Raw genomic sequence first — 26,421 nt, 5'->3', positions numbered from 1 at the left:
AAGTACTAAAATAATCAATCATCACCCGCCACAAGCGACAGGCATTGAGTCAGAATATGTGGCAAACCGTGGTTGGCGAGCGAAGTCTCCTAGTAGTAATACCTATTACACTCAGTAAAGTAACAATAAACTATAAAAATTTATACATAGTATGGGAAGAAAGGTGTTTTTATTGGTTACAAGCTTTTGGATTTAAAATGCATTTCGTCGAACTTTCTGCTAACTGTTTAAACAAATTCACAACATGTTTATATAGCTTCTGTAGTAAAAATTTTGCTCATAACACTGACAAGTTCTAATTCTTGTGTTTTGCTCATAACACAAGAATTACAATCCAGCCAACCAGTGCCTATGATAAATTTAGAAAGAGAAAACTCTTTGCAAATTGAGAATTAGGACATTTCCCAAATTTTTTACAAAAAATGTAACCCTTACAGAAAAAGTTTTTTACATGTCTAATTTAGCCATGTTCAGTGTGAAGTTCACAATATTAACATAGAAATCGGTGAGGAATGTAAGTTGAACTGCAGTATTCTGGTGAAAAACGGGTAACTAAGAAAATGATGTTTGCCTATGAAGAAATTGGTAAAGAACATAGTTGGGACAAGTGACATGAAACGTAGGAAATTAAAAAGAATTTTGGATTGCTATAGCCCAGGGGTCTCCAACTCACGGGCCACATTGTAAATTAGTGGAGACGATACGGGCCAGTCCAACAATATTTTAGCTCAGATGGTCTATTTAGCACTAGCCCCCCCCCCCCCTCCACCCATACATAGCAAATATTTTGATTTATTTTTTAGTTAAGTGCTCAGTGGTAGTTATTGAAAATTTCTGGGCTTGCTTCTAAGTTGCTATATTTCCTTATACATATTTACTGTTAGTTAAATTACATTTTATGTGCCCGTAAATCTCTAATAATATAGCGATAGGGAGTTTTGTAAAATTTAGAATATTTCAGGAAACTGAAAAAAAAAAAGTATTCTTTGTCACAACACAAAGTGAAGTTTTTCTTAAAAAAAAAGGCTAATGAGTGAGTGATACAAGACAAAATAATTGCAATGTACAACAAATTTATTTTATTCAATTAATGACAATTAAAAATTTGGAAATAAATAAGAACACAACACGTGTAAAGCTTTTAAAAAAGTTAAAAAATCAATATGGAGATTGCATTTGTTTACCGCTAAAAATTTCAGTCCATTCAGGAACAAACTTCGTAGTTCCGATCATTAAGAGTGATTTTAAATGTTCGTCTGACAAAGAAAATCTATACTTAGATTCAGCATAATTAAGAAACTGTTCACACTTGTGAGTGGATGCAAAAAGAAAACTCATAGCTCTAGCATGAATTTTTAAGAAATTCTTTTTCTGGTAGAGAACTGTAAAATAGAGCACATGCTTTCCCTGGGGTCAGTAAAAGCCCAATGTCAGGGGACTAAAACGGGAGAATGTCGCGCGGAGAAAAGAGATTTGTTCTCGGAAAGAGCAAAACGAGAGATGGGTGCTGAAAACGTAGTTAAACGTAAAAAATGATTAAACAACGATTTAATTTAAATTAACGGAAAAAAGATTTTAGGTAATTATTTGTAATTAAAAATAATATCTCAATTATATTTCCAACAAAACTGTCTCCCGGAAAAAAAGTTTGTAAGTTTCCCGTGGGCCGGACGAAATCTGTTCGCAGTCCGGATTCAGCCCGCAGGTTGGAGAGCCCTGCTATAGCCAATTCTCTATTACTTGGTGATCATTACATGCATGTAAAAATACATTAATGGCTTCCATTGAGGCCATTTAAAAGGATTGCCAGTAGGCTGTTAAATCCCTGGTTTGCTATAGAGCAGTTTGAATGTATATACATTTTTGATGTAACAGCAAAGATCACTAAAGACTCACCTTTTGATATATTCTGAGTAATCTTGATTTCACCTTTTAGAGTTTCATCAACGTCAATAAAAGGATTCTCACCAAATATTAATGTGTAAAGTGTTACACCAAGAGCCCACATCTCCAATTCTGGCCCGCGGTACCTGAATTCAAATATTGCAATAAACATTAAAAAGATCTTTTTTGGTATACAGTAGAGCTGAAATAAAATGAATCAATTGGGACCGTACGTTACTCAGATAATCAAAAATTAGGATAAGTGGATGTTTTCAAAAAAGGGTCTAATTTAATTTGTATCGAAAATGGAAGAAAATTCTATTTTTAAAGAAAAGGGATTTTTAATTAATGAAGGGGAAAGGTAACACTTTTCAAACCAAGTGTACTTACAAATGATGTGTATTAGTACAACTGTGTGCATTAGTGTACTGTGTACCAACTGCACTGGTTATGAAAGTCACTTGCTGAACATTTCAGTCGAAGTTAGCTGTTTGACTATAACGAGTGCAGACAGAATCATTATTTGATGAATTTCAGAATGTTTTCTCTTTAATTTTGTTTTCTGAGTTCCGAAAGAGATTTGGATAATCAGCATTTCGGATAATTGGAGTTCTACTGTAAATAATATAATAACAAAAAAAAAATCAGTATTATTTACATCAACAAATTATACATACAGCCTGTTCTGACCTACAGCCTACATGCTGTTAATATTTTGCAGCCAAAATATTAACAGCAAATTAAAACAACTTAATAAATAACATCAAAAGGGTTTCTGTTCAACATGATGTTCCAAAAATCATGCAATAAAATACTTCCTTTTTAAGGAACTATTAATTTTAAGTAAATTATTGGGTTGTTGGCAACACTATTTTTCGAAATAGCACAGCATTTTTACCTTTCAGTTGCACTGACACTTACCATAGTTTTTAACTTGTAGTGTGGCAACAATATCCCCCATCAGGATCAGGGGTTTTGCTGAATGCAAAAGCTTTTAATGATAGAAGTGTGAATTATTGGAGGACAACTCTTGCGAATGCTAATACAGTCGGCGCTCATTACAACGACCACCCACTATAAAGATCAATCCATTATAACAACCAGTGGTAAAAGTCCCAACTTTGTTCCTGTGAACTCTATGTTAATTTCCTTCCGGTATAACGACCGTTCTTTATCTTTTTAATCCAATACAGCGACCAAATTCAGCGAACACTATTCCTGGTGTTCTTTACAATTATACTAATATGTAACTTGAAACGACCTTTATTACCGTTTATGAACTGGAAAAAGGTGGAGATTATAAAGTGGGTATCTTTACAGCATTGCATCTTTCTAAAACAGCATGGAATTCAGAAAAGACCATCAAGAATAGCCACCATGTTAATTTTAAAAAGTAAAAGAAAAATGCTTAAATGATTTGTCAGGCAATCCAAGATGAAAATTTTGACGAAAAAAATGAAATGCTGTAAAAAATTTCTAAAAAAAAATTAATTTGGTAGAAGTGTTGAACTTTGAGGGTTATGCTAAAAACAATTATGATTTAGAATGTGTCAAACACGTGTCTATCAGAAAATGAAGTTCCTCTCGATATTGTGCACAAAAACAAATTAATGTATCATGATCAGATGAAGAAGAAATTGAGACCCAAGTTTTCAGTATGAAAAATGTTTCAAATGCTCGAGAGACTTAAGTGTTTCTTTGAAAAGCAAGAAAAACTATTTATGATCTATAACTGAAATGGAAAATTATGTTTTGCAAAAATTACATGTGCTAAAAAGGAAAGCAACTGTTTCTGATTTTATCTTCAGGAAATAAATGATTTGTAATTACTGTAATACAATTTTTCCTACATTTTCTACTTAGAAATATTTTGTCATAATATTTTGCACAAATAATTTTTTTAAAAAAATCCCACGATAAAAAGTAATTTGGGCATTTTATTAGAATTTTTAAAAAAGTGCCAATTGTATTGGAACAATGAAACATGCATGACGCATGTGTATATTTAAAAAAAATTCTCTTATAATGACCACTCATTATAAAGACCTTTTTCTATGCCACAGAGATGGTCGTTATATTGAGCGTCGACTGTATAGCTTGTGAGATGAATCTAGGGTTTGACGTAAAGAACAAAAAATCAGTTTTTCAATGTCATTGCCCTTATCAATCGACAGTAACTTAATTCAAGTTGATTAAATATTTCCTATTCAACAGTAATAAACACAACTGGAATGAAACTAATTTTTTAAGAGCTCTGCAAACAATTCTGTTTGATTATTCCATCTGTTATGCCAGCTTTCTGACATTATTTCAACCTTCTGACACCCACTTCTTTACCGGTCCTCCATTTCCAGTTTCCTGGAAATAGGATATTAATTGAAATATTGGTGTCCTGTTGTTGGTGCAGAAGTATTTGGAAATTGATTATTGAAAGCCTTAACACCATCATCAAAGGAATGCGTTGACGAAAAATTGCTCAATACTAAACACCCCTGATTATGTGAAAAAGACCAAACAAACTAAAGCTGAGTGAGGTGTCAGTGTATATGGAAAATGAAAACAAAAATGGTGCAACGTTGCAAACTAGTCAAATGCTTTGTAACTAAAAGTGCAAGTGACCAACTGCATTTGCATCCAAAACACTATACTGAACAGATATTTTCAAGTGTATAAGGAAGCTCTAGGAATGTCTTATGGAGCCAACATTTTTCACATCTGCTTAAAAGGTAAAATATTTTACTTTACTTTCTAATTATTTATATTCAACTAGCAGTACATGCACAGGGAAGCCCGTGCTAAAAATTTAAAGAAAATCCGTTGAATTAAAAAAAACCCAGAAGCGCCCACCCCCCATTCCCCCACTGTGAAATGATCATTTTTCTTTAACTAAAATGCGTACACAACTTTTCAAAAAACCTATTAAAGTCTCTTAGGAATTTAAAACAATTTGCCAAAACATTAAATTAGATTTACAGTTCCTTTAAAACATTAGCGAGAAAAGCTGTTTTTTCTGCAGTTTAAAATGTTTTGCCAAATAAACAAATAACAGAACTTTTTTAAAAAATACTAAGCACTTTTCATAATGCACTCAAAGGGACAAAACAATTTTTCTGGGTCAGAAAGGACAATTTAAGTATTACTATAGTTTTTAAAAAACTCCAAGAAAATGACACCACAAACGTGCAACTCAAGTAATGAAGAGAATATCTAGCTTTCAATCATAACTTTGAGTGTTGAAGTGTGCATATTTTTCTTATTGGGAAGATTTGGTTTGAAATGACTAGAATCGCACTTTTCTTCGTTTGTGGTGTTATTTTCTTGGAATTTTGGAAACCTACAGCAATTCTTAAATTGTCCTTTCTGACCCAGAAAAGTTATTTTGTCCTTTTGAGTGCATTATGAAAATTGCTTGGTATTTTTAAAAAAATTCTGTTATTTTATTCTTTTTAGTGTAAATGTGTAACATTTACGGTTGCTTCAAAACAATAAAACTAGACTGGATTGCTCAGCGCCTAACGCATTAAGTGACCACGCTACCGGACTCTAGTCCTTTTGCAAGTGAAGTGGATGCTTATACTTTGGCAATAATAAGTGTTTCGTCAAACAAAAAAAAGAGCATGAAATCACATTAACAATGGTTTTGTAATGTAAATAATCCCGCAAATTTATATTGTTTATTACCAAACTTGCAAAGCCACCGCCCTACAGTAATCCACAGTAACCCACTTAATTAGCGAGCAAAACGAACTCCGGCTGACAAGCAATCCAGTCTTTCTAACAAAAAGGTTTAAACGAAAATTCCCCACAGGAAAAACAACGTAATTAAACAGCATGGTACATCTAGGGCAAAAGGAAATCCTGTACCCTGTATGAAAAAGAATTTATCAAAAAGCTATTGTTTGAGAAAAGAGGAAAAAACCCTCTAAAATATCCCTTGCTCCCATCTGATGCCAAATAATCAATAATCATATTCTTTAACTAAAATGCATAAATACCCAGTGAAAACCAAAATACAATCCTTTGAAATTTAAAATAGTTTACCAAATAAACAAAAATTACATCAAAATTGCATTTGCAGTAGCTTTCAAATGTAAAATAGTTTTGCAACTCATAATTCATCGTCAAATTTGACAAGCGACTTTCTAATTAAAAAGAAAATCAGTTAACATACGCACAATTGATTACAACACGAATTTAAAATAAAGTAATAACAGTAAAATACTCATAAGCAACAGAGGCAACTTTCCCAAAAATGTTCAAAAAGAAAGTAATTGAAAATTGTCTGGAAAATGGAACTAGTGTTATAGTTGAAAATTGCCTGAAAAGTGGACCTAGTGTTATAGCTTTTTCTCAAAAAAGAAGCCTTGAAAATTTGCTCAGTTAGAATCGCTTATATTTCCGGTTCTAATTAATTGAGAGGAATGGCACAAATATCATCTTGTGCAGGAAGGAAAACCCTTTCTAATGATATAAAATGTTTGGGGATGGGGGGATTTTTTACCCCCTAATTAGGTTAAATTTAGCTTAATTAGTTAATTAGAAAGAAACGAATTCAAAATTTAGAATTTCGGCTTCGAGATGCATAGGCCCGGGGTACGTTAATTTTCGTGCGAAGTTTCAGGGATGTAGGTGCTTTGGGGTCTTCTAGCCATCGGGTACAAACAAAGAAAGAAACACCATCATCTTTATATATTTAGATATCTTAAGAGACACAAGTCTCCAGATATTGGAAGAACTACCATGTACAAAGAAGAAAATGTTTTTTAAAAAATCTGTTCTTTGTAAAAAGAAGTCTATTTTTTTGCACTCTGTGTTCACTCAACTTAGATGCAATGTTTTTTTTTAAACACAGCATGGAAAATCTCTTTGGGAGTGCACTGTAGGAAAAAAAGCTAGTAGCTTCACATGTTTACAGTGCTAACATTAAAAAAGGCAATCAAAAATGTGAAGAAAATAAAAGATTTCAAAATACTGCCCACTTTGAAGAGTAAAGAGTTCTAATTTGATGCCATAATACCAATAGCAGAAACTTAAGAGTGGACCAAACAATGAATTTTTATCAGAGGACATTACAAAAAATATTTTTGTTAGTAAAATATTTCACAACACTAGAACTGTTTTCCAAGTCTAAAAAGAAAACTCTCTTAGCTCTAAAAAGAACTAAATCTGTACATCAAACTGCTCACAAAAGTTAAAATCATACTTTTCTCCCTGAATAACTTCTGGACTGCAATATTCCATTGTACCACAAAATGTAGAAAATAGTTCTTCAGTCATAAAAGTTGCTGAACCAAAATCAATTAACTTCACATGAAATTTTTCGTCCAAAATGATGTTTTCATCTTTTATGTCACGATGCAGAATGAATAAGCTGTCCAGATAGCTTAAAGCAGACACAACCTACAAAATAATAAAAAATAGGTTACTAAAAAAAAGCATAAAATGCTTTTAGCTATTTAATGCTTTTAATACATGAAACCATAGCAAAATTTCAGGCAGAAGATCCTACAAAGATGAATTAAAAGAGAATGCAAGTGATTAAGCAACATAAGCAGGATAAAAAAAAGAGAAAGTAATTGGTGCAATACAGTATTATTTTACATTTTATTATGAGAAAAATGTCCCAATTTTCTGCTCCAACAGTTCCCACAATCTAAATAACAAAAATATTTTTAAAAATCCAAATACTAAACAAAAGAAAAAAAGAAAAATTGCAAATCTCAGAAGAAAATTTTTTCTTGTTGAATTGACAGTTCTTTTCTTAGAAATGAGTTGCGACATTACGTGTAAAAACTTCAGTTATAACCTCTACAGCTTACACAGTGGATTAGTAATAATTTTAATATTTCAAACATATTATTTTTATTATAGCTAAATAATTTTTGAATGAAGGCAAATGGGAGTTTAGTTTGGATCACTAAGCAATACAAATGAGGCAGTGAGAAGCAAAGGGATGTTTTTTAAGTGATAAAATTTAAAATTTGCAAATAACCAGTGCAAATGATAGGAGAACCTCTCCTCTACTTTGGGGCAAGAAATAGAACTAGTAACTTGGGGCTGCTACGCAAAGTAATTTAGAAGAAGATAAATTCAACAAAAGCTTACCTAGGATCTGAACTTCAGATGGGTTTTTTACTCAAAAATTTAAAACCTCCAATTACAGCACTTTGCTTTTCACAAGAATATAGATCTCAAACATCTCATTAAGAAAATTATAGAGTTTGCAAAAAGTTAATACTAAGTTGCCTCACTGGTGCTGTAAGCTGTAATTTTCTCACTTCCATCAATTGTAAATTTTGTTTAGGAAATTTAGGTATTCATTGGGTTGAAGAAAAAAAAAAGCATACAAACCTGTCTGAATATGTAACTAGCTAATGCTTCATCCATATCTGGATTCCGTTCAATAAACTCAAACAAATCCATTCCACATCCATGTTTCTCCATTATCATTTGAAAACAATTTTCATTTTCAAAAACATCAAGTACCTAAAGAAAAAAAAAACACTTCTAAATTGAACACACCCATTATTCCATAGAACAATTTTACTTTACGCAAGCATTATTCAATTTTTAACAGATTGTGGTGTGGGGGGAATCGTTATAAAAAGTAAGGAATACATGAAAGAACAAAAAAATGCACTACAGCATGTCAATGCAGTTTTTTTTTTAATCTGTTATAGAAAAAAATCAACAGCATTCAAATAATGGTATAAGTTGCAACATTACAGAAGTGTAAAAATTATTAGAATAATTGATTTTTTCAGCTTTTCTGCATAATTTTGTATATACTTGCAATAATTCATGAAGGAAAATTTGCTTTGCTATTCCAATCATTTTTTCACCCCTTTAGAATAGTTTTAGGGACATAATTTTATTAAATGTTGGCATTTATAAACAAGAAAAACATTTGATTTATGGTAATGAAATTTTTTGCAATGCATAAAGAATGTGTTTGATTAACAACTGAATTTTAATAAAATTTTAAAACAGTCTGGTTGCTGGACTAGTATCAGTATTATTTTATTTTTAAAGCAATTCTTTCGCAGCTTTTATTAGTTTGTAATTTTTTTTCTTTTGTTAAAGGACTATTGTGTGATCATGAGTAAAGCAAGTGATATTTTTCCCAGAAAACTAGCTGCTATAAAGTGTCTCATCCAAGGAAATCACTATACACAGCAAGAAATCGCTAAGAAACTAAAAATTTTACAAGCATATCTGTATAAAATAAAAAGATTTTCAAAATTCAACTGTAAAGATATAAATTCCAGAGTAGGGAAATGCAGTAGGAAAGTAAATTTATTGCAAAAACAAAAGGGAAATTAGTTCATATTGCCAAAACTAACAGAAAAACTGATAATAAACAAAAACTTTCTCTTCAAGCATAAGGAGTATATGCATGTGATTCTTCTATTCGTATAAAGCTCATCTCTATTGAACTTGGCGCTCACTGTCCTCTTAAAGAGGGCTAAAAACACATTTGACATGGCAAAGAGACTTGCTTGGGCAAAAATTGTGCATGAACTATTTGAAAGTAATTAAAGCAAGATGAGAAATATTAATTTTCCTTTAATTATTCAGTTAAATTCAAGTTGGTCAGTTTTTTTTGAAATTAATTTTATTGCATGCTGACTAGAGATGAAAACAGTCGGAAAAAAAAACGGAAAATTTCCGAAAAACCGGAAAAAACCGTTTTTTTTCCGAAGGAATAAATTTCCACTTCGGAAAAATTGAAAAAAAAAAAGAATTGTTTCAACTCTTCAGGGTTTTAATTGAAATTTTTAGCAAAAAGTGATTAGAAATTTCACACGCTTAAATTCTGTTGCGATATCCTCCCCCCTCCCGTTTTATGTTAAAATACTGTCTAACGTTAATGCAAGTTGTTGTATGACAGTATAATTTGCCATATGGATCAAAAAATGTTTAATAATACTTTTTACAAAAAAGCTTAAACCAATAACCTTAGTGAAGAATTTATTTTCCTTCTTCATAAAACAAACAAGCATAACTTTAATCACAAAACTATGTTTCTGCTGACTGCGAAGCAAATGTACAGGGTGCGGCAAAAAAAAAAAAAAAAACCCGGGCAAGCAATTTTCCAAGAAACTTTATTAAAAATAAATAAACTAACAAAACACAAAAAATAATAATATGAGAAGACCTTTAGTAATCATTCAATTTAATTGGTTTCAAACTAGCAGCCTTTTGCAGTAATACAGAGATGCAACTGCTTATTGAAATTTTCATTCAAGGGCAGCAAGCCCTTTTATCAATCCTATTCCCTATAAAGCAATTGGTTTAGAGAGTTCAATTTTATGTGTAGTTTAGAGTAGACCTTTGACTCTAAAATAGGCCATACAGTGTAATAAATGGGATTGAGGTCGAGCGAGTAGAGCATCCACCCAAAAGATAATATCTTGTCAAAAACAATGCGCTTTGCACCACTCGTCTTTTGGCCATATGAATCGGTGTGAAGTTAAAGGAAAATATCCAGTCTACAATGCTGAAGTGCTCTTAGGCCCACAGAAGTACAATAACTTCTAAAATGTCCTTCTGGTTCACTTTTTGATTCATTTTACGGCCCTCATCCAAAAAAAAACTAGAGATTTTTTGTCGCTTGTCTTGATTCCATCTCAGACTAAGCCTGACTTCGGATTTTGGCGATATCTAACACTTTCTAAGGTGCTTGTAGTATCTACCAAGGGCGCCCATATGCAAAATTTTAAAGGGGGGGGGGGGGGGTTCTGATATTTTCCCCATAGTTTAGCAGGATATTTTTCCCATGGAAACCGACTTTAGTACAGATTAGAGCTAATAAAATTTGACATTTTTGATAACTAATTCATTAAACACTGGAGAAAAAATGTTTTTACATTTTTACAAAGAAAAAAGTATTAGAAGGAAGGAAGTTCTCGTTTCTAAAGGGGGGAGGGCTTGAGCCCCCACTTCTCCCCCCCTATATGGGAGCCTATGGTGTCTAGAGACCAAATCCTATGATTCTGGGGGATATGAACCGGTTGAACGGTAAATCAATGAAAGGTATCTCTTCCAGCATGGACTTGCGGGCCCGTTTCAAACAAATCTGGTGTCTTTAGAGTCATACGAATGCCTGAATTTTTGGAACTTGCAAAACTTCTGTTTGAGCTATTTTTTCCCCTTAGTCGCACTTATCGATCACGAATTCCCACAAACCAATGCGCTCGTGGAAACCCAAGGATTTGATTGAACTCATTTTTGGATGACCTGACGATTATCTGAAATGTTCACTGTTCGTTTTTGTACACTTTCCGGACATCGACTATCATTTCCAAGCCACTTGAAACGGCATGCCGTTTCAAATACTGTTTGTCGAGGCACAACAAGCAAATGAACTGTTGTTCTACTTGGTTAAACAACTTAGAATAGCAGGCATTTCGTTTAAAATTGTAAGAAAACTGAAAAACAAAACATAAACTAGGTAATATATTGTAAATTATTTCCTAATAAAGTGAGAGACAAAAATAAATTAGGTACTAATTAAAATGAAATTACCTTCCTTCCATTCGATGATACAATTTTTGTCCGATATTTTTTTTTTACCGCACCCTGTATACTGCAGTGCTAAGCAAAAAAGGGGACTTTGCAGTTGGGCTCAAGCTGAGATATTGTATTTTAAAGTGTGGCTCTTCCATATATTTGATTCAGATATCTTTTTTTTTTTTTTAAGAATTTTTCAAAACAATAGCTCTTGATCAAATGATCCTAAAACACATTTTATTTATTAAGTAAAATACGAACAGAGAATAACTTGGTTACAATAACTCAAATTTGTTCAAAAGGGCTGGTATGACTACTTTTCTTACTGTGCTTAGCACGGCCGTATGAATAAACTTAAACTCCAGTTTAATTTTGGTTCAGCTTAAGAAAAACCTATTTAGTTTTGATTTGGACTCAGAATGGATTGGAAAAAATCAAAACTCAATAGCTTTCATTTTCAGACAGTAACATTGTATTATTTTTCTTCCAAAAAAAAAAAAAAAATGTCAACCATGTTTGAAAGTCGAAAATTTCAGAAGTTTCAAAGGCAATCTAAAATAGAAAATGTAATTGTTATGATTAGACACAAATTACCCAATATTATTGGTTGAGTGATGACTTGACTTATTTCTGGGTTTGACCATGAAAGCCCTCTACTCAGTTATAAAACAAAAAGGTTTGTTCTTCTAATTAATCTTACCTTTATGTGTATTTCTGTCAAGCAGAAAAAGATGTGTGGATAGCATATATTTTTTTAATGCCCAACCCTTTATATGTTACAAGAAGCACAGAGCTATTGAGAGACCTAAATTTTATTCATAAAGAAATGAAATTTTCCATTTTTTCCAATTTTTCTCCAAAAAAAAAAAGTTTTTTTTCCACCACTTCAAAATTTCCGGAAATTTTACATCTCTAATGCTGACTAAAGATTCAGAGCTGTTTATAAATATAGCTAATACTAACTTTCTTTATGATAATATTTCTGAACAAATTACACACATAAAGGTACTTTTTACCTTTAATGTATAGTTTTCTGATAAATCAATGCTTAAAATACCAAAAGAAAGCAGTCCGTATGTCAGAAGAAGTACCAGTAAAGTATTTTCCCCCATCACATTACACAAACGGTAAACACCCCACCCAAGTTATGGATTGGAGTGTAATTTCCGCTCATACTGCTGGATGTTTAATCATCACAGAATGCAACATCAGAAGCATGCAAAAGTGCTTGAACAATGGTCATATAGTTAAAAGTTTTGTTTCCACATGGAGACTTCATATTCATGCATGATGGAGTTCTGTGCCTTTAAGCCTTACCTGTAACCAAAATTTTGAATGAAAAAAAATGTAAAACCACTTCTACAACATGGTAACAGTCCAAATATGAGCCCAATAGAGAATATTTGAACCATTGAAAAGAAAAAATTAAAGAAATAGGACTTAAACAAGAAATGTCGGACAGAAGGGCTCATTCAAATTTGGCACCATGACGAGGAAATACAAATTAATTGCCAAAAACTTTAAAAAATGCCAAGAAAGATCAAATCTGTATATATAAAATAGTTTGTCCTGACTGACAATCAACGCACAGCCAAAACTACTGAGGCTAGAAAGCTGAAATTTGGAACATAGGTTAATTTAATTATGTAAGCATGTGCTAAGAAAAGATTTTTGGAAATTTCAATTTTAAGGGGGTGAAACAAGATGGGGAGCGTTCCACACTCATATGCAAAATTCTCAAGAACAGGCTTGAGTTCAGGGTCGAACCAGTTATTAAAAAATTCGAAATTTTACGAGAGTTACGAATATTTCAGTCTCGTCCACGTAGGACGCACGGAGATATTAATTAAAAACTCAATTTTACGTTCACTTGAACACAAGTCTATACCAAGAAATGGTCCGAATTTTTCGGTTTTTGAACCATTGGAAAGCCCATATATGTCCATCGAAAGCTCTGATTTTTCTGCTGAAGACAGCACCTGTTCCAAATTTCTAAGTAGAATAAAAAACGAGTTATGAGCTTTTTAGTTTCATGTTCGAAGGCTTTCCACAACACAATATAGTATTTAGGGTATCATCTCAACTCCCTGTTGATAGCGACAATTGTAGTATTGTTGACTATTTTTGCTTTTCGTCTGACTGTTCAAGGCTTTTCTCACGTCAAATTTTAAAAAACGATTTTTTGCACAAGATTGGCAAATAATACATGGATTTGGCTGATTATTTTCCAGTTTTACGCAACTTATAATTAAAAACTCAATTTTATGTCCACTTGAACGTACGTATATGCCAATAAATGTTCCGATTTTTTCGGTTTTTGTATCGTTGGAAAGCCCATATATGTCCATCGAAAGCTCTGATTTTTCTGCTGAAGACAGCACCTGTTCCAAATTTCTAAGTAGAATAAAAAACGAGTTATGAGCTTTTTAGTTTCATGTTCGAAGGCTTTCCACAACACAATATAGTATTTAGGGTATCATCTCAACTCCCTGTTGATAGCGACAATTGTAGTATTGTTGACTATTTTTGCTTTTCGTCTGACTGTTCAAGGCTTTTCTCACGTCAAATTTTAAAAAACGATTTTTTGCACAAGATTGGCAAATAATACATGGATTTGGCTGATTATTTTCCAGTTTTACGCAACTTATAATTAAAAACTCAATTTTATGTCCACTTGAACGTACGTATATGCCAATAAATGTTCCGATTTTTTCGGTTTTTGTACCGTTGGAAAGCCCGTAAAAAATAATCATTTTGAAAATACCTGCAAGGATTAGAGCTGCAGACATCAAAAAATGACTACAAAAAAAATTATAAATGTTTGAAGTAAAAATTAATTCATTTCAAAAAGAAATTTCTTCCTTCATTTTATGCGCAAGATTAATTTTAACTTGAAGAAAAGGTGAATGATGTTATTTGTTGCCATTTCTTGCTTGAGTATCAAGAAATAAAATGTCTTGCAATTAGATTTTAACACATTGGGGCTTTGAAATAGCAGGGCATTTAAAATATATTCCCTGTTGATTAAGTTTTCGCAAATCGATGTTTTCATGTACAATTTTAATCTTTAATGGATTTGTAGTCTTTAAAAAAATGTAACTCTTACTGGTTTTGTTAACCTTATTTTTAAAGGTGAATGATATGTTTTTTTGGCGATATTGAGGAATATTTCTCTTCTGACTCTTTGAAAACTGTTATCTTTATTATATCAGAGACACGTTTTTTCGTTATAGGTACTTTACGGCACATTATTAATCTTGGCGATTGTTTTTGTTCAGCTTATTGATAGATAGCACGTTTGATTATACCTATGTAGGAACTACTTATGTGGCGAAACTATGCATTATTTTGTCACTATACTTTTTTTATTTTTGAACAAAAAAACAAGACTTGAAACAAAACTAATAAAATGAAAAGTAATTTCCCAAATATTTAAACCAAGTCATTTAAAGTAAAAAAGTCCCCCAAATGAAAAATCCCAGTAATTCGCCAAATAGACTTTAAATGATCCATTAACATGTAAAATTATTTGCTAAATGAATCGAGTCATATTAGATGCTATCGAGTCATAAATAAATGCAAACGTTCCATTAAAGAAGAAATTAGAAGAGACGGAGCAAACATGATGACGATGTAAGCTTTTTTTTTTTTTTTTGTAATTTCTTACATTTTACGGGTTTGGGATACAGGATTTCCTTTTTGTTCTAGATGTACTATGTTTTGAAATTATGTTGTTTTTTTGCTGGGTAATTTTCGTTTAAACATTTTCGGTAAAAATATTGGATCGCTAATCGGTTGGAGTTCGTTTCGCTCGCTAATTGGGTGGGTTACTGTAACGTGATCGTTTGGCAAGTTTGGCGATAAACAAAAGAGTTGCGGGATTATTTTACAATTTAAAAGTTACTGTAAATGTAATTTTGATGTATTTTTTGTTTATTTGGCAAAATATTTAAATTGCAAATAATTGGTTTTAGGTATTTAAAGGGTGTTGCTGGGTCACTTGGCGATAAACAGTAGATTTGCGAAATTTTTCACTTTTGAAAGCCACTGTTAATGCAATTGGACGCTCTTCTTGTTTATTTGGCAAAACATTTTTAATTGCAAAAAAAAAACAAAAAAAACATCCGTTTTACTCATAAAAGGGTTGTGGTCGCTTGGCGAGTTCGACAATAACAATAGCTTGAAGATACTTTTAAGTTTTAAAGCAACTGTAAATGTAATTCAATGTTTTGGCAAAAAATTTTAAATTCAAATTAGACTTTAAAATGTTATATAAAAAATGATTATTTCAAATCGGGGAGGAGGGGGGACGTGGATTTTTTTATTCAATGAACTTCCTTTAAATTCTTAGCACGGGCATCGCCGTAGGGGTACTGCTAGTCTTTAATGAAAAATAAGAGGATGCCCCCTCACTATTAAATGTATTAATATTTTTAAAATTAAGTATTATTTCTTTGATACAACTAGATCAGCAGTTCCCAACCTTTTCAGTAGCGCAGCCCACTAATTTCGTCAGAAAAATTTGGAGGCCCACTAACTGCTTTGTATAACTTCTAACGGCAAACAGCATATGTATTTGTGTGTATGTATATTTATATATATATATATAATGCACATTTTTCAGCAGTAAGTAAAAGATAATGTACCAGAAGAATTTTAAGATTTTTTTTTTTTAAACGAAAATAATTTTATTATAATCCACGTAGCCGACAAAATTGTAAAAAAGTCAAAAACAAGTATTAAAAGTCAAAAGATTCTTAATGGGATTTTTGACACTGTTTGTCTTCCACCAGCGATTCAATGTCTGGATTGAAACCAGACAGTTTCAATCTCAAATCGCTCTCAACATTCAGCTTGTTTCTGTATTTATTCTTCAAAAATACTAAAGTTGAAAAAGCTCGTTCATAAAGATAAGTTGTAGAAAACCCCATCAAGTATGAGAGTGCAATTTTGGCAATAACTGGATATTCTTGCCGAGCGTTTATCCAAAACGGGACCAATGGTGTTGTTTTGAAAAGCGATTTTAAAGATTGGTCACGTGCTAGTTCAATTAATAAATCTTCTTCACTTAAAGATAATTTCAGTTTGGAAAGGTAGTTCTCTTCAAAGGGATTTCTGATCCACTGAATTTCATCCTCAATTTTAGGGAAGTGCCTAAGAAATATGAAAAATCTTAATACTGCTTCAGTTACTAAAAGCCTCATTCATATGAATGAATATTCACTCACACTATATTATACAAAATAGTTATCATTTGTTGATATTAGTTTTAAAATCGCATTATTTGAAATATTTAATTTTTAAAGAAGTTCTTAAGAAAATTATTGTCTTTAATAATAAAAGGTATTAAAATACTGGCAAAAAACTAAGGAGAATAAAATTTTCAGCTTACCTGAGGCTAGAGGCCATAGCGTTGAGGTGATCTTTTATGGTTACAGCTGTTTTTCTATCGACATTAATTTCGTTGGTCTCAATAAAGTCATGCAAAGTAGGAAACGCATCAAAAGAATCTTGGTCTACTTTTCGAGCTCATCTCTGAAGTTTAATTATCATAGCTTCGATTTTGTCTTGCACAAAAAACTTATGACAATCCTTGCCCTGCAGAGTTAAATTCAGAACATTGAGGGAATTGAAAATATCTGCCAAATAGGCCAATCGTTTTAACCAATTTTCATCAGTTATGCAGTCTAAATGGGAACTTGCTATTTTTCCATCATTTACTCCATCCGTTAGGAAAATCAAGAGTTCATCGCGGAGTTCGAATAACCTTGTCAAAACTTTTCTTCTCGAGAGCCATCGAACTTCACAATGAAGCAAAAGTTACTTGTGTTCAGTGCCCATTTCGTCGCACAAAACACTAAACAATCTGGAGTTTTTAGGTCTTGCTTCGATAAAGTTCACGATTTTCACTGCGTCGTCAAGAGTTTTTTTTTAAAGACGCGTCCAAGCCTTTTACTGCAAGAGCTTCGCTATATATGCTACAATGTGTCCATTGAACCAAGGGAGCAACTGTTTTAACTTTGGCGACCAAACCAATATGAATGCCTGACATTGCTCGTTCTCCATCAGTTGTCAATCCTACACATTTCTTCCAATCTATTTCATTTTCTTTCATGAAATTGTCAGCAGCTTTGAAAATCTCCTCTCCAGTTTTTCTTGTTGGCAAAGACTGACAAAACAACATTTCTTCTTGAATATTTCCATTCCATTCAAAACGACAGAAAGCTAATAAATTAGCCTGGCCAGCAACGTCCGTACTTTCGTCAAATTGGAGCGAAAAATATTCACCTTTTCTCAGAAAAGTAACGAGAACTTCTTTAACGTTTTCTGACATTTCATCTATTCTTCTTTTCACTGTTGTGTTTGATAACGGAATTTCATTAATTTGTTTTGTACATTTTTCATCAAACAAAGCATTACTTATAATTTTTGCGGCGGGTATGATAAGTTCTTCTCCCACGATGTGAGCTGAACCCTTTTTTGCAATTAACAAAGCTAGTTCATAAGAAACTCTGGTGCTTAGAGTGCTTTGCTTTGAGGATTTTTCCATTGTTGATTTTGTCATAGAAAAATTTCTTTTCTTCGTTTGAAAGAAATCCAAAGACTTTCCCACACATTCAGGATGCTTAGTCGAAAGATATCTTTCAAGTTTTGAGACTTTCATACATTCGTTTGACAAAGTTTCAAAGCAAATCACGCATTGAGGCATGGGCTCTTCTTCGGAACCAGAAGAAATAAAGCCGAATTTTATAAAATCTGGGTTGTATTTTCTAAAGTATGATTTACTTTTCTTTGCTAATTTTCTGCTAATTGGACCGGACATTAACTTACCGACAAACGCAGTTTCAGTACTAGTCGAAGGCAAAACAGATGCGGGAGTCACTTCATCACTTGCCGTCTTCGTCTTACGGCAAGACCCTGTTCGAATCCAAGAATCCATGTTTAAGTGAAATACGTTTTCCTCACAGCAGACAGACACAGAGCGATGCTATTCATCAACTGAAAAGCACAACCATTAACTATTGACAAAGGGGTAAAACAAGTCTGGAATACAAGCATCGAAAAGAGGGAGGAGATCATTGACCTTGAAAAGGGACACTTGACCACTTGACCCTGGGCTGTCGACCCCTGAACAGTAGGGGGTCTTCCTGAATGAACAGGTGCCAGGGAAGCTTTTGAGCGATGACTCATCTCACTAGCGAATCGTCCCAAGAAACTGGTACCCCAAGATTTGTCTTGGAATGCTTGGAATGGACTTTCTCTACTCAGCGTCCGCAGCCCAGTTCCATGCTGCCCGCGGCCCATGGGTTGGGAACCGCTGAACTAGATTGTACTACCAATTTCAAAATTATTCTAATAATTAGTATCACACCACTGTACAGTAAGCAGTGCTTATATTACAATCACTTGACATAAAACTATAATAAAATGCATATAATCAATCAAGCTGAATATGCAAAACATCATTAGAATTGTTTGAAGTTGCTTGAGTTTCCTAAATTGCTCAAAGGAGCTGGTTAGCAATGAACAATTTTTAAAATATACAAAATGTTGCTTCTAATTAATGAATACTTTTACTTTAAGACAATTGAAAAAACTTACTTTTACGATATTGGGATGATCAATTGTTGTTAAGAGACTAACTTCAAGAGGCACTTTTCTGTTTTGCTGGTTATCATAAACCCATGAATCTTTATAAACTTCAGATTTGCTAATAAATTTTGCAATGACCTATGAACAAAATAAAATATTAGTAACAATACTAACTATTACAATTCATTAAGCACAAATGGAAAACACTTACTAACAAACCATCAGAATTTCTGAAAGCTTTTTTCACGCAACCGAACGCTCCTTTTCGAATGTGTTGTAAAATAGTGTATTTTTCAGTAAATGTTCCCGTAACATAAAAACTATCTGATTTCACAGAACTTGTGTCACTGTCCTATAAGATATAAAATAAAAAGATAAATTACGACTTTATATAAATGTAAATAAAAACTATGCTATTAAATTTCAGTTACATACATAACGAAGGTTTAAGATTGAAAGAACATTTTTCAAAAATTGTACTTGACAGTACAATTGTTTTAACGAAGACAGTAGAAACTTAGTTGTTTCAACAAAAGTGAGGGTCTGTTGTTTTCAGAGAAAACATTGAATAAACGTCAGAATATTTCAGCTGCTTTAATCTCATTTGTTCTATAACAATTTTTTAAACTTCAGAAAGACGTTGATAAAATAATCATAAGAAAGGAAATGTGTACAATAATTCTAAAACTTTCATGTAAGGAAATGAAGCATGCGTTGAAATATAACTTTACAGAAAACTTGCTAAAAAACAGACAAAATTTTAAACATTTATGAAAATGATATATATACAAACGAATTTCGACTTATGCAAGAGATGCATTCCAAGATCCCTCACGCAAGTCTAAATTTCACGTTGTGGAACAACGTATGTTTAGACCCCCTACTGTGAAAATTTAAATTGTACAGTGAATTGGGTCAATAAGAAAATATTTTTTTCAAACTGTATAACCATGCCCAATGTCAAATTTTAAAATTTTGTAGCATGTTCTAATTACTGGATGGACAAGAAAAAAAATTTATAAGATCAAACAATGCAAAGAATATTTTATTATGTAAAGTTTATTCTTGTTATCTAGTGCGTTTAAGCTACATGCATAATATGATGAAAAAATTTTTATATTATTTTAAACTTCAGTCTTTAGTTAAAGGAAAATATTTTGTTTTTTTTTCCCTTGCAAATATTATATTACCCTAAGTTATTGGCCAATCATTAAGAAACAAAAGAATTTAAAAATTAAAAAATAATAAAATGAATAAATAATAATTAACAATGTATTAATAATTAACAACAAATTTAAACTGATTGTATCAAAATAATAATTATAAATCTTTACACCCTTTTTTAAAACTTATATTAGTCCTACACTAATATTGATATTACGGAGAGGATATGGGAACTGTTTGCATGTGCCCCTACAACTTGTGTTCAGAAGTGCCCCATCATCTGCCTCAGAACTAATATTTAAACATAAAGAATTTCTAATTTAATTAAAAAATTTGAATATTGTCGTAAATTTACTTGAATGTTCCTGTAATGGTTTGCAATAGTTAAGTTTAGCGTATTAATTAGTTTAAAATGTGTTTTTATGTGAAGAAGACACTGTCAAAAGTACATCAGCATCTACTTAAACAAAGAAATTGTCACCACAGGAACATAAACTGGCTCACTGCTCTAAAAATTTGGTCAAGAATTAGAACTGGTACTTTGAAACTTTTACTTTTTGGTACTGCCATTATTTGAGAATTTTTCAAGATTTTTTGCTTAACGTTATCCTAGTAAAACATACCATGTTCATATGTGCCCCATGCTCACATGTGCTCTTTTTTCCCCTATATAATTGCATGACATTTATTATGATTTTATTTATTAAAAAAAAAGTAAATGTTTTATATTAAATAGAAGAATACTCAACATACCTCCGATGATGATGTACTTTTAGTAGTTTCAGAACTACTACATGATGGAAGAGGTTTTACTAAGGGCACAGGAGGAATGAAATTTTTTGTTTCTTCTGGATCACGAGACACCCATAGACAATATAAATGTTTACCATCATCAAGGATAATTTTTTTGATGAAGTACTCTATAGCTATTTTTTTAAAAAAAAGAGAAATTTCATCAATTTGAATTTTGAGAATATACAAAGATGAATATCATATTGACTAAAAAGGTCAATCTTTTCCCACATATATTACAACTGCTATTTTTTAATAAAAAAATCTAAATTTTTTTAAACATCTATTAGACATAGTGGCATAGCCAAGTGGGGATCCACGGGATCTGGAGCCTTCTGCCCCCCTTTCGAAATGACAAAGTGTAAATATATTGAAGAAAAAAAAAAGCCTTCTGTAGAAAACATACCCTATACTCAAGTAAAAAAATGGAACAAAACATATATATATTATATGTTTATATATATAAAATATACATATTTTATATATATATATTCCAGGGAAAATTGGTTCAGTAAAATGAACTATATGGGGGAGGGGGGCTGTAATGCGTCGAGCTTTATTAAAATGATTCCCAATGTTTCCTTAGTATGCAAAAATATTCCTCTCAGGCCTCCGAAACATTGGTTTCCCTTATGTCATTGAAATTTGATACAGATTCTGAGAATATACCTGTTTAGAATATAACAAACAATAGTTTTCCTTTGCCTAATTACCTTCAAATTTCATGGAATTTTGTCCCTGCCTGGCTTTCTAGGAAAGTGGGGAATATAGCTTGGGAGCAAGACAGAAAACTTGAGAAAATACTTTCAGGGCACCCTTGTCGTAGCAAAGGAACCATTCTGCTGGTGAGCCGATTAGCTTCATCGGTGTTTTATTAGGGGGGTTCTTCATAATGATATTGAGACTTTTATTTTTGGCTTCATTTTCCTTGAAGAACAAGTATTCAGGCTTATTATTACTCATTAAAAGTATTAAGCACACTTCCTATTACAAAGTGTTTTGTCAAAAGAAGTTTCTCTTGCTTAAAGAGAATTAAAACATATCTGAGGAGTAAAATGAGCGAAAATAGGTTGGTAGGTTTAGCTTTGCTATCTGTTTCTCATGATGATGAATATGTAACTCTCGACGAGGTTATTTAAAAAATGGCTATGTACAACAGAGGATTACTCTTTTAATTTTGCTGTAATTTTCAAATTTTTATTTTGTATTTAATTTTGCAGCTTGTTTTAAATTCAAAATTATTTCTTGTCATGAATAACAGTTAAATAAAATTTTCATATCTAAAATTTATTTTGCTTATTTTTAAGAAGCTCTCCATATCAATTTGTCAAGTTTCCTTTGCCCCCCTCCCCCCCAAAGATGAAATCCTGGTTACACCACTGATTGGACCTGCTCTGAAATGAAATCCTGGCTATGCCACTGATTATACTTCTAGTCCTAGTATGTCATTATTCACAATCACAACTTGACCAGAGTTTAACTTACGGGATGTTATTCGCATTAACTTTGGTGACTAAGTTATAAAATCCAGGAGTTACTTTTGCTTTGAATCTGTTTTAAGAACATTCTCTCTAAACCAAGAGTTATTTTCTGCCAAAAAATAATCTACAAGCTACTTGAGGTAAGAGCAAATTACTATTTCAGAACAGCACTTGAAATATCACTAGAGGATGAGGTAATCTATTTGCTGTTACTTTTTTTCTTTTACTGTGTTTATAAAGTTTACAGTTCACTAAAGTTGAAGCTAGCATTCTAAATAAAAAGGTCATCAAAAAATTGCCTAAACAGCAATAAAAAAAAGAAGTAAAATAATGTTTTGACTAAACATAACGCAAAAAAGTGAAGTTAGGATCAACAGGGCTTAGTAGGACTAGGACAAAATGAGAAAAAGACCAACTAAGTTTTACTCAACAGAAACATTATGCATAATATTCTCCCCCCCCCCATCATGTCGTGCATTTTTTCAGTTTTTAAAAAGCTCATAGAATATTCGAGTAATAACAGGGTTCATACAGAAATTTTAAAATTAATTTCGCTGACTTTCATTGACCAACTGCATAAAATGTCCCTGACCTACTACAATATAATTTCACTAACTTTTCCCCCGGTATGTATTATCTATATATATATATATAAATGAATGTTTGTCTGTATGTCATCCATGAACTTAAAAACTACCAGGCAGATTTGGCTGAAACTTTCACCGTTTGTTATTTTTGGTACTGGGAATGTTTATAGACCATTTTGAAAAAAATCCGATCGATAGTTCCTTTTTTATTCCAATTTAAGTGACAATCCATTGGATAAATACGAATAAAATTATCGGCTGCAGAAATTAATTCGCGTGAAAGATCTCATTGATAAGAAGTTAGCTGTTGCCATTTTTTTTGAGTTTGAACAAATAAATTCTTTCTTTATTGTTTTATGGCTTTTCATGCAACGGGGGGATTTAAAACTTTTTCTATTTGATATTTTTAGCGATTGATTGATCTTGCAAACTGCGTGAGTACAAAATTTGAGTATAGTCACGGCTTCACTTGATACCTGGACCGATTATTATGAAAATTGCCATATATATGTATTTTTCCGCGGAGAAGGTGCATAATATGCTCATTGAAGCCACTCGTCACCAGGTGGCACTGCAGAGTAGCAACTTCTGCCCTGTTCAACCGATTGTCATGAAAATCAGTATAATGATGTATTTTTTTGCTGGCATAGCAACTCGCGTCGGGTACAGCTAGTATAAATATATACAACATATACACATTAATAATGGCCTTTTATATCCACATAGCCATCCGTTCATCTCTCACCTTTAATTTTATAGTGTTTTAATTTTTTCCTTTATCAGTCAAATTATTTATTAATAACTATAGGCATAACTCTATTGTAGTTAAAACATTAAAATACTCAATAACTATGAGAAAAATCAAGTAAATAAATTAACCATTAATTTTTAAACATCACATGAAAAATTCCGTATTAGCACATGAAAATGAAAATATATATATATATATATATATATATATATATATATATATATATATATATATATATATATATAGCTAGCCCAGTTTTTGCTTCTGGAAAAATTTTAACCACGAGTTTGAATTTCCTTGAGCCAAAAATGTTTTTCTGATATCTTTCATTCTTCAGCAGATTTCTTAATCTTAATTTTCATAAATATATAATTTAAACTCATTGTAGGATTCTGAACTATAGTTCTGTTGTTAGAATCAGGAAACAAGACATTAATTCTAACAGAGTAAATTGCAGTATAACTTTTTAAAAATATTTTAACAAATAAAGGCATTGATTTTCAATTAATTTTGTTGCTTTATTGTGCACTGTCTTAATGTATAGCATCCAAAGGTGAAAACCAATTACCTCTGTTGGTGAGAAAGTTCTGCTAGCAATGTGAAAGTCATGGGATCAAAGTTCCCATAGGCCCGAAAATGTAGTTTTTTAATGACTGAATTCCAATCCGAATTTTCATCAAAATGTAATCTTAAATCACTGGAGGTGGATTCTAAACTACAGTTGTGTTGCATTGAAATCCAGAAAAAGAAATGTTTATTTTAACATGGTAAATTACTGTATGATATATATTATTTCTCAAAGGTGTTTATAGTAGATATGCCATAACTACCTTAATAGTTTATCAAACTTCAAAAGTAATACACTTTAAAGATTTCAAAAAATAAACAAATCATATGTTTGCTATTCAATAAAAGGAAAAAAAAAAAAAAACTCCTTAAAAGAACCAGGATTTTGAATTTCTTCTGTCGAGCATGAATACTTTGAGCGGGTCAGCTAGAGTTGACTTAATCCACCTTAAATTCCTTGTCTGGTTTTGTCTAGCTATTTCAAGTGACTGTTCACAAAACCTTAGACATTTTATTCAAAAATTTATAAAAAGTACTTCACCAATTACAATTTTCCTGACCATTTTCAATCTTATTGACTTTCAAGGTTTGTGGGAACCCTGAATGTGTTACAGAAAAACAACTGAACTCATACTTTACCTAGATCTGTACCATCTTTGTGTCTGCCAATTCCAAGAAAACCACCTTCTGGAAGACTTTGATATGAATCATCATTCATTGGCATACTTGTAGATTGAGCCAACTCCCTGGGAGTGGAAGTTTTCATGATGAAATCCAAAGAGTTTGATTTAAAATTTGAGGGGGGAGAAACAGGCTTTGTGTTTTCTTCTTTCTTTTCACAACTTATACTACAATCTGCCTCATGTAGTTTAAGAGCTACTTTTTCATTTTCACAAGCATAATCTAATTTATCATTTGATGGAAAGTCTTCTGCGAGAGAAGAGTAACTTTCTTCATCTTCTGAAGAGTCACTGAAAAAGTCAACTGGTTCTTCACGTTTCTGCTGCTGGGAAGTCAATTTATTAGTTGCACTGGTATTAATGGGAACATCTTCATTTTCTGATAACTCAAGAATGTTGGCATTCATATCAGATTCAGTTATACTATTTGCACAAGAGTGTAAAGTATCTTGAGATTCACTGATTGATAAATGCTTAGAACTAGTGCCACACAGAGAGGAAGATTCAGATAATTCTTCATTTCTAGAGTCACAATCAATGCATTTTCCATTTAGCTGCACACTTTTTAGATCACTCACTTCATTTACTGGTGAATCATTTAAAAGAAAGGGAGATTTCTTACAACATGAAGACATTTGGTTCTCACTAGGTGATGGACTAAAAGCAAAATTTTTAATATTTTCAACTGCTTCATCAACCATTTGTTCTATGTGTTTTCCCATGGGGTTTATAGGTCTAAAAATAAACTTCAAAATTAAAACTAAAGAATCAAATGGCATAAGATAACTGAAACAAAACAATCCATTAGAAGGATCAAATGTAATTGTAACTAATTTACAATTAAAGTTTCAAAATATTTTTGTAAGTACTTATTAAATGATGTAATAGATTACCAATTACCAAAAACCAATAAATAACTAAATCAATTGCTAAAATAATATAACTCTTCACTCCTGTTAAATACAGTAATCTCTCGCTATATAGCTCATTCAGATACATCATAACTTTTCTAGTTCTAAAAAAATAAATATATATAAAACCTTGTTTTGACCTATGGGACCCATGGTACTAAAAACAAAATTTATGTTTAGAAATTCAAAAAAACAAGTGAAAATTTTTTCATCCTAAATTTAAAGACTACAATATTATTTAAGGCTCAGGTAGAGACCAGATAGTCAGTATTTGTTATAAATTGTTGGCTGTCTGGGGAATTCCTAAAGGATAATTTATGCAAAATGAAACACACTACTCTTCAGTAGAATTTCTGTTATTGGCCATCAGGAAAGTTAGGTTTGATCTCAAGCAAAAACGATTTTATCAATTGGACACAATGTAATTCACATTCTATGCAGGTTTATTTTATGCAGATTTACTTATGCGTGGTTGAAGATTTGACAACTTTTTTTGTG

General features: G+C 31.9%; 1 protein-coding gene across 1 annotated transcript in view; it reads right to left on the bottom strand.

The window, feature by feature from the left end:
• Positions 1–26,421, bottom strand: part of LOC129217445 (PAS domain-containing serine/threonine-protein kinase-like) — an 86,241-nt gene that overhangs the window by 5,791 nt on the left and 54,029 nt on the right. The window contains exons 10-16 of the mRNA XM_054851748.1: positions 24,972–25,747; positions 20,908–21,080; positions 19,202–19,342; positions 19,000–19,128; positions 8,236–8,370; positions 7,088–7,284; positions 1,897–2,030 (exon numbers count right to left, since the gene is read on the bottom strand). Of these exons, the coding sequence (XP_054707723.1) occupies positions 1,897–2,030; positions 7,088–7,284; positions 8,236–8,370; positions 19,000–19,128; positions 19,202–19,342; positions 20,908–21,080; positions 24,972–25,747 (1,685 nt within the window). The remainder of the gene's footprint in view (positions 1–1,896; positions 2,031–7,087; positions 7,285–8,235; positions 8,371–18,999; positions 19,129–19,201; positions 19,343–20,907; positions 21,081–24,971; positions 25,748–26,421) is intronic.

This window comes from Uloborus diversus, chromosome 1 (genome assembly GCF_026930045.1).
Source record: "Uloborus diversus isolate 005 chromosome 1, Udiv.v.3.1, whole genome shotgun sequence".
NCBI lineage: Eukaryota > Metazoa > Arthropoda > Arachnida > Araneae > Uloboridae > Uloborus > Uloborus diversus.
The sequence above is the reverse complement of the archived record's forward strand: the minus strand, read 5'-3'. Positions and strand labels throughout refer to the sequence as shown.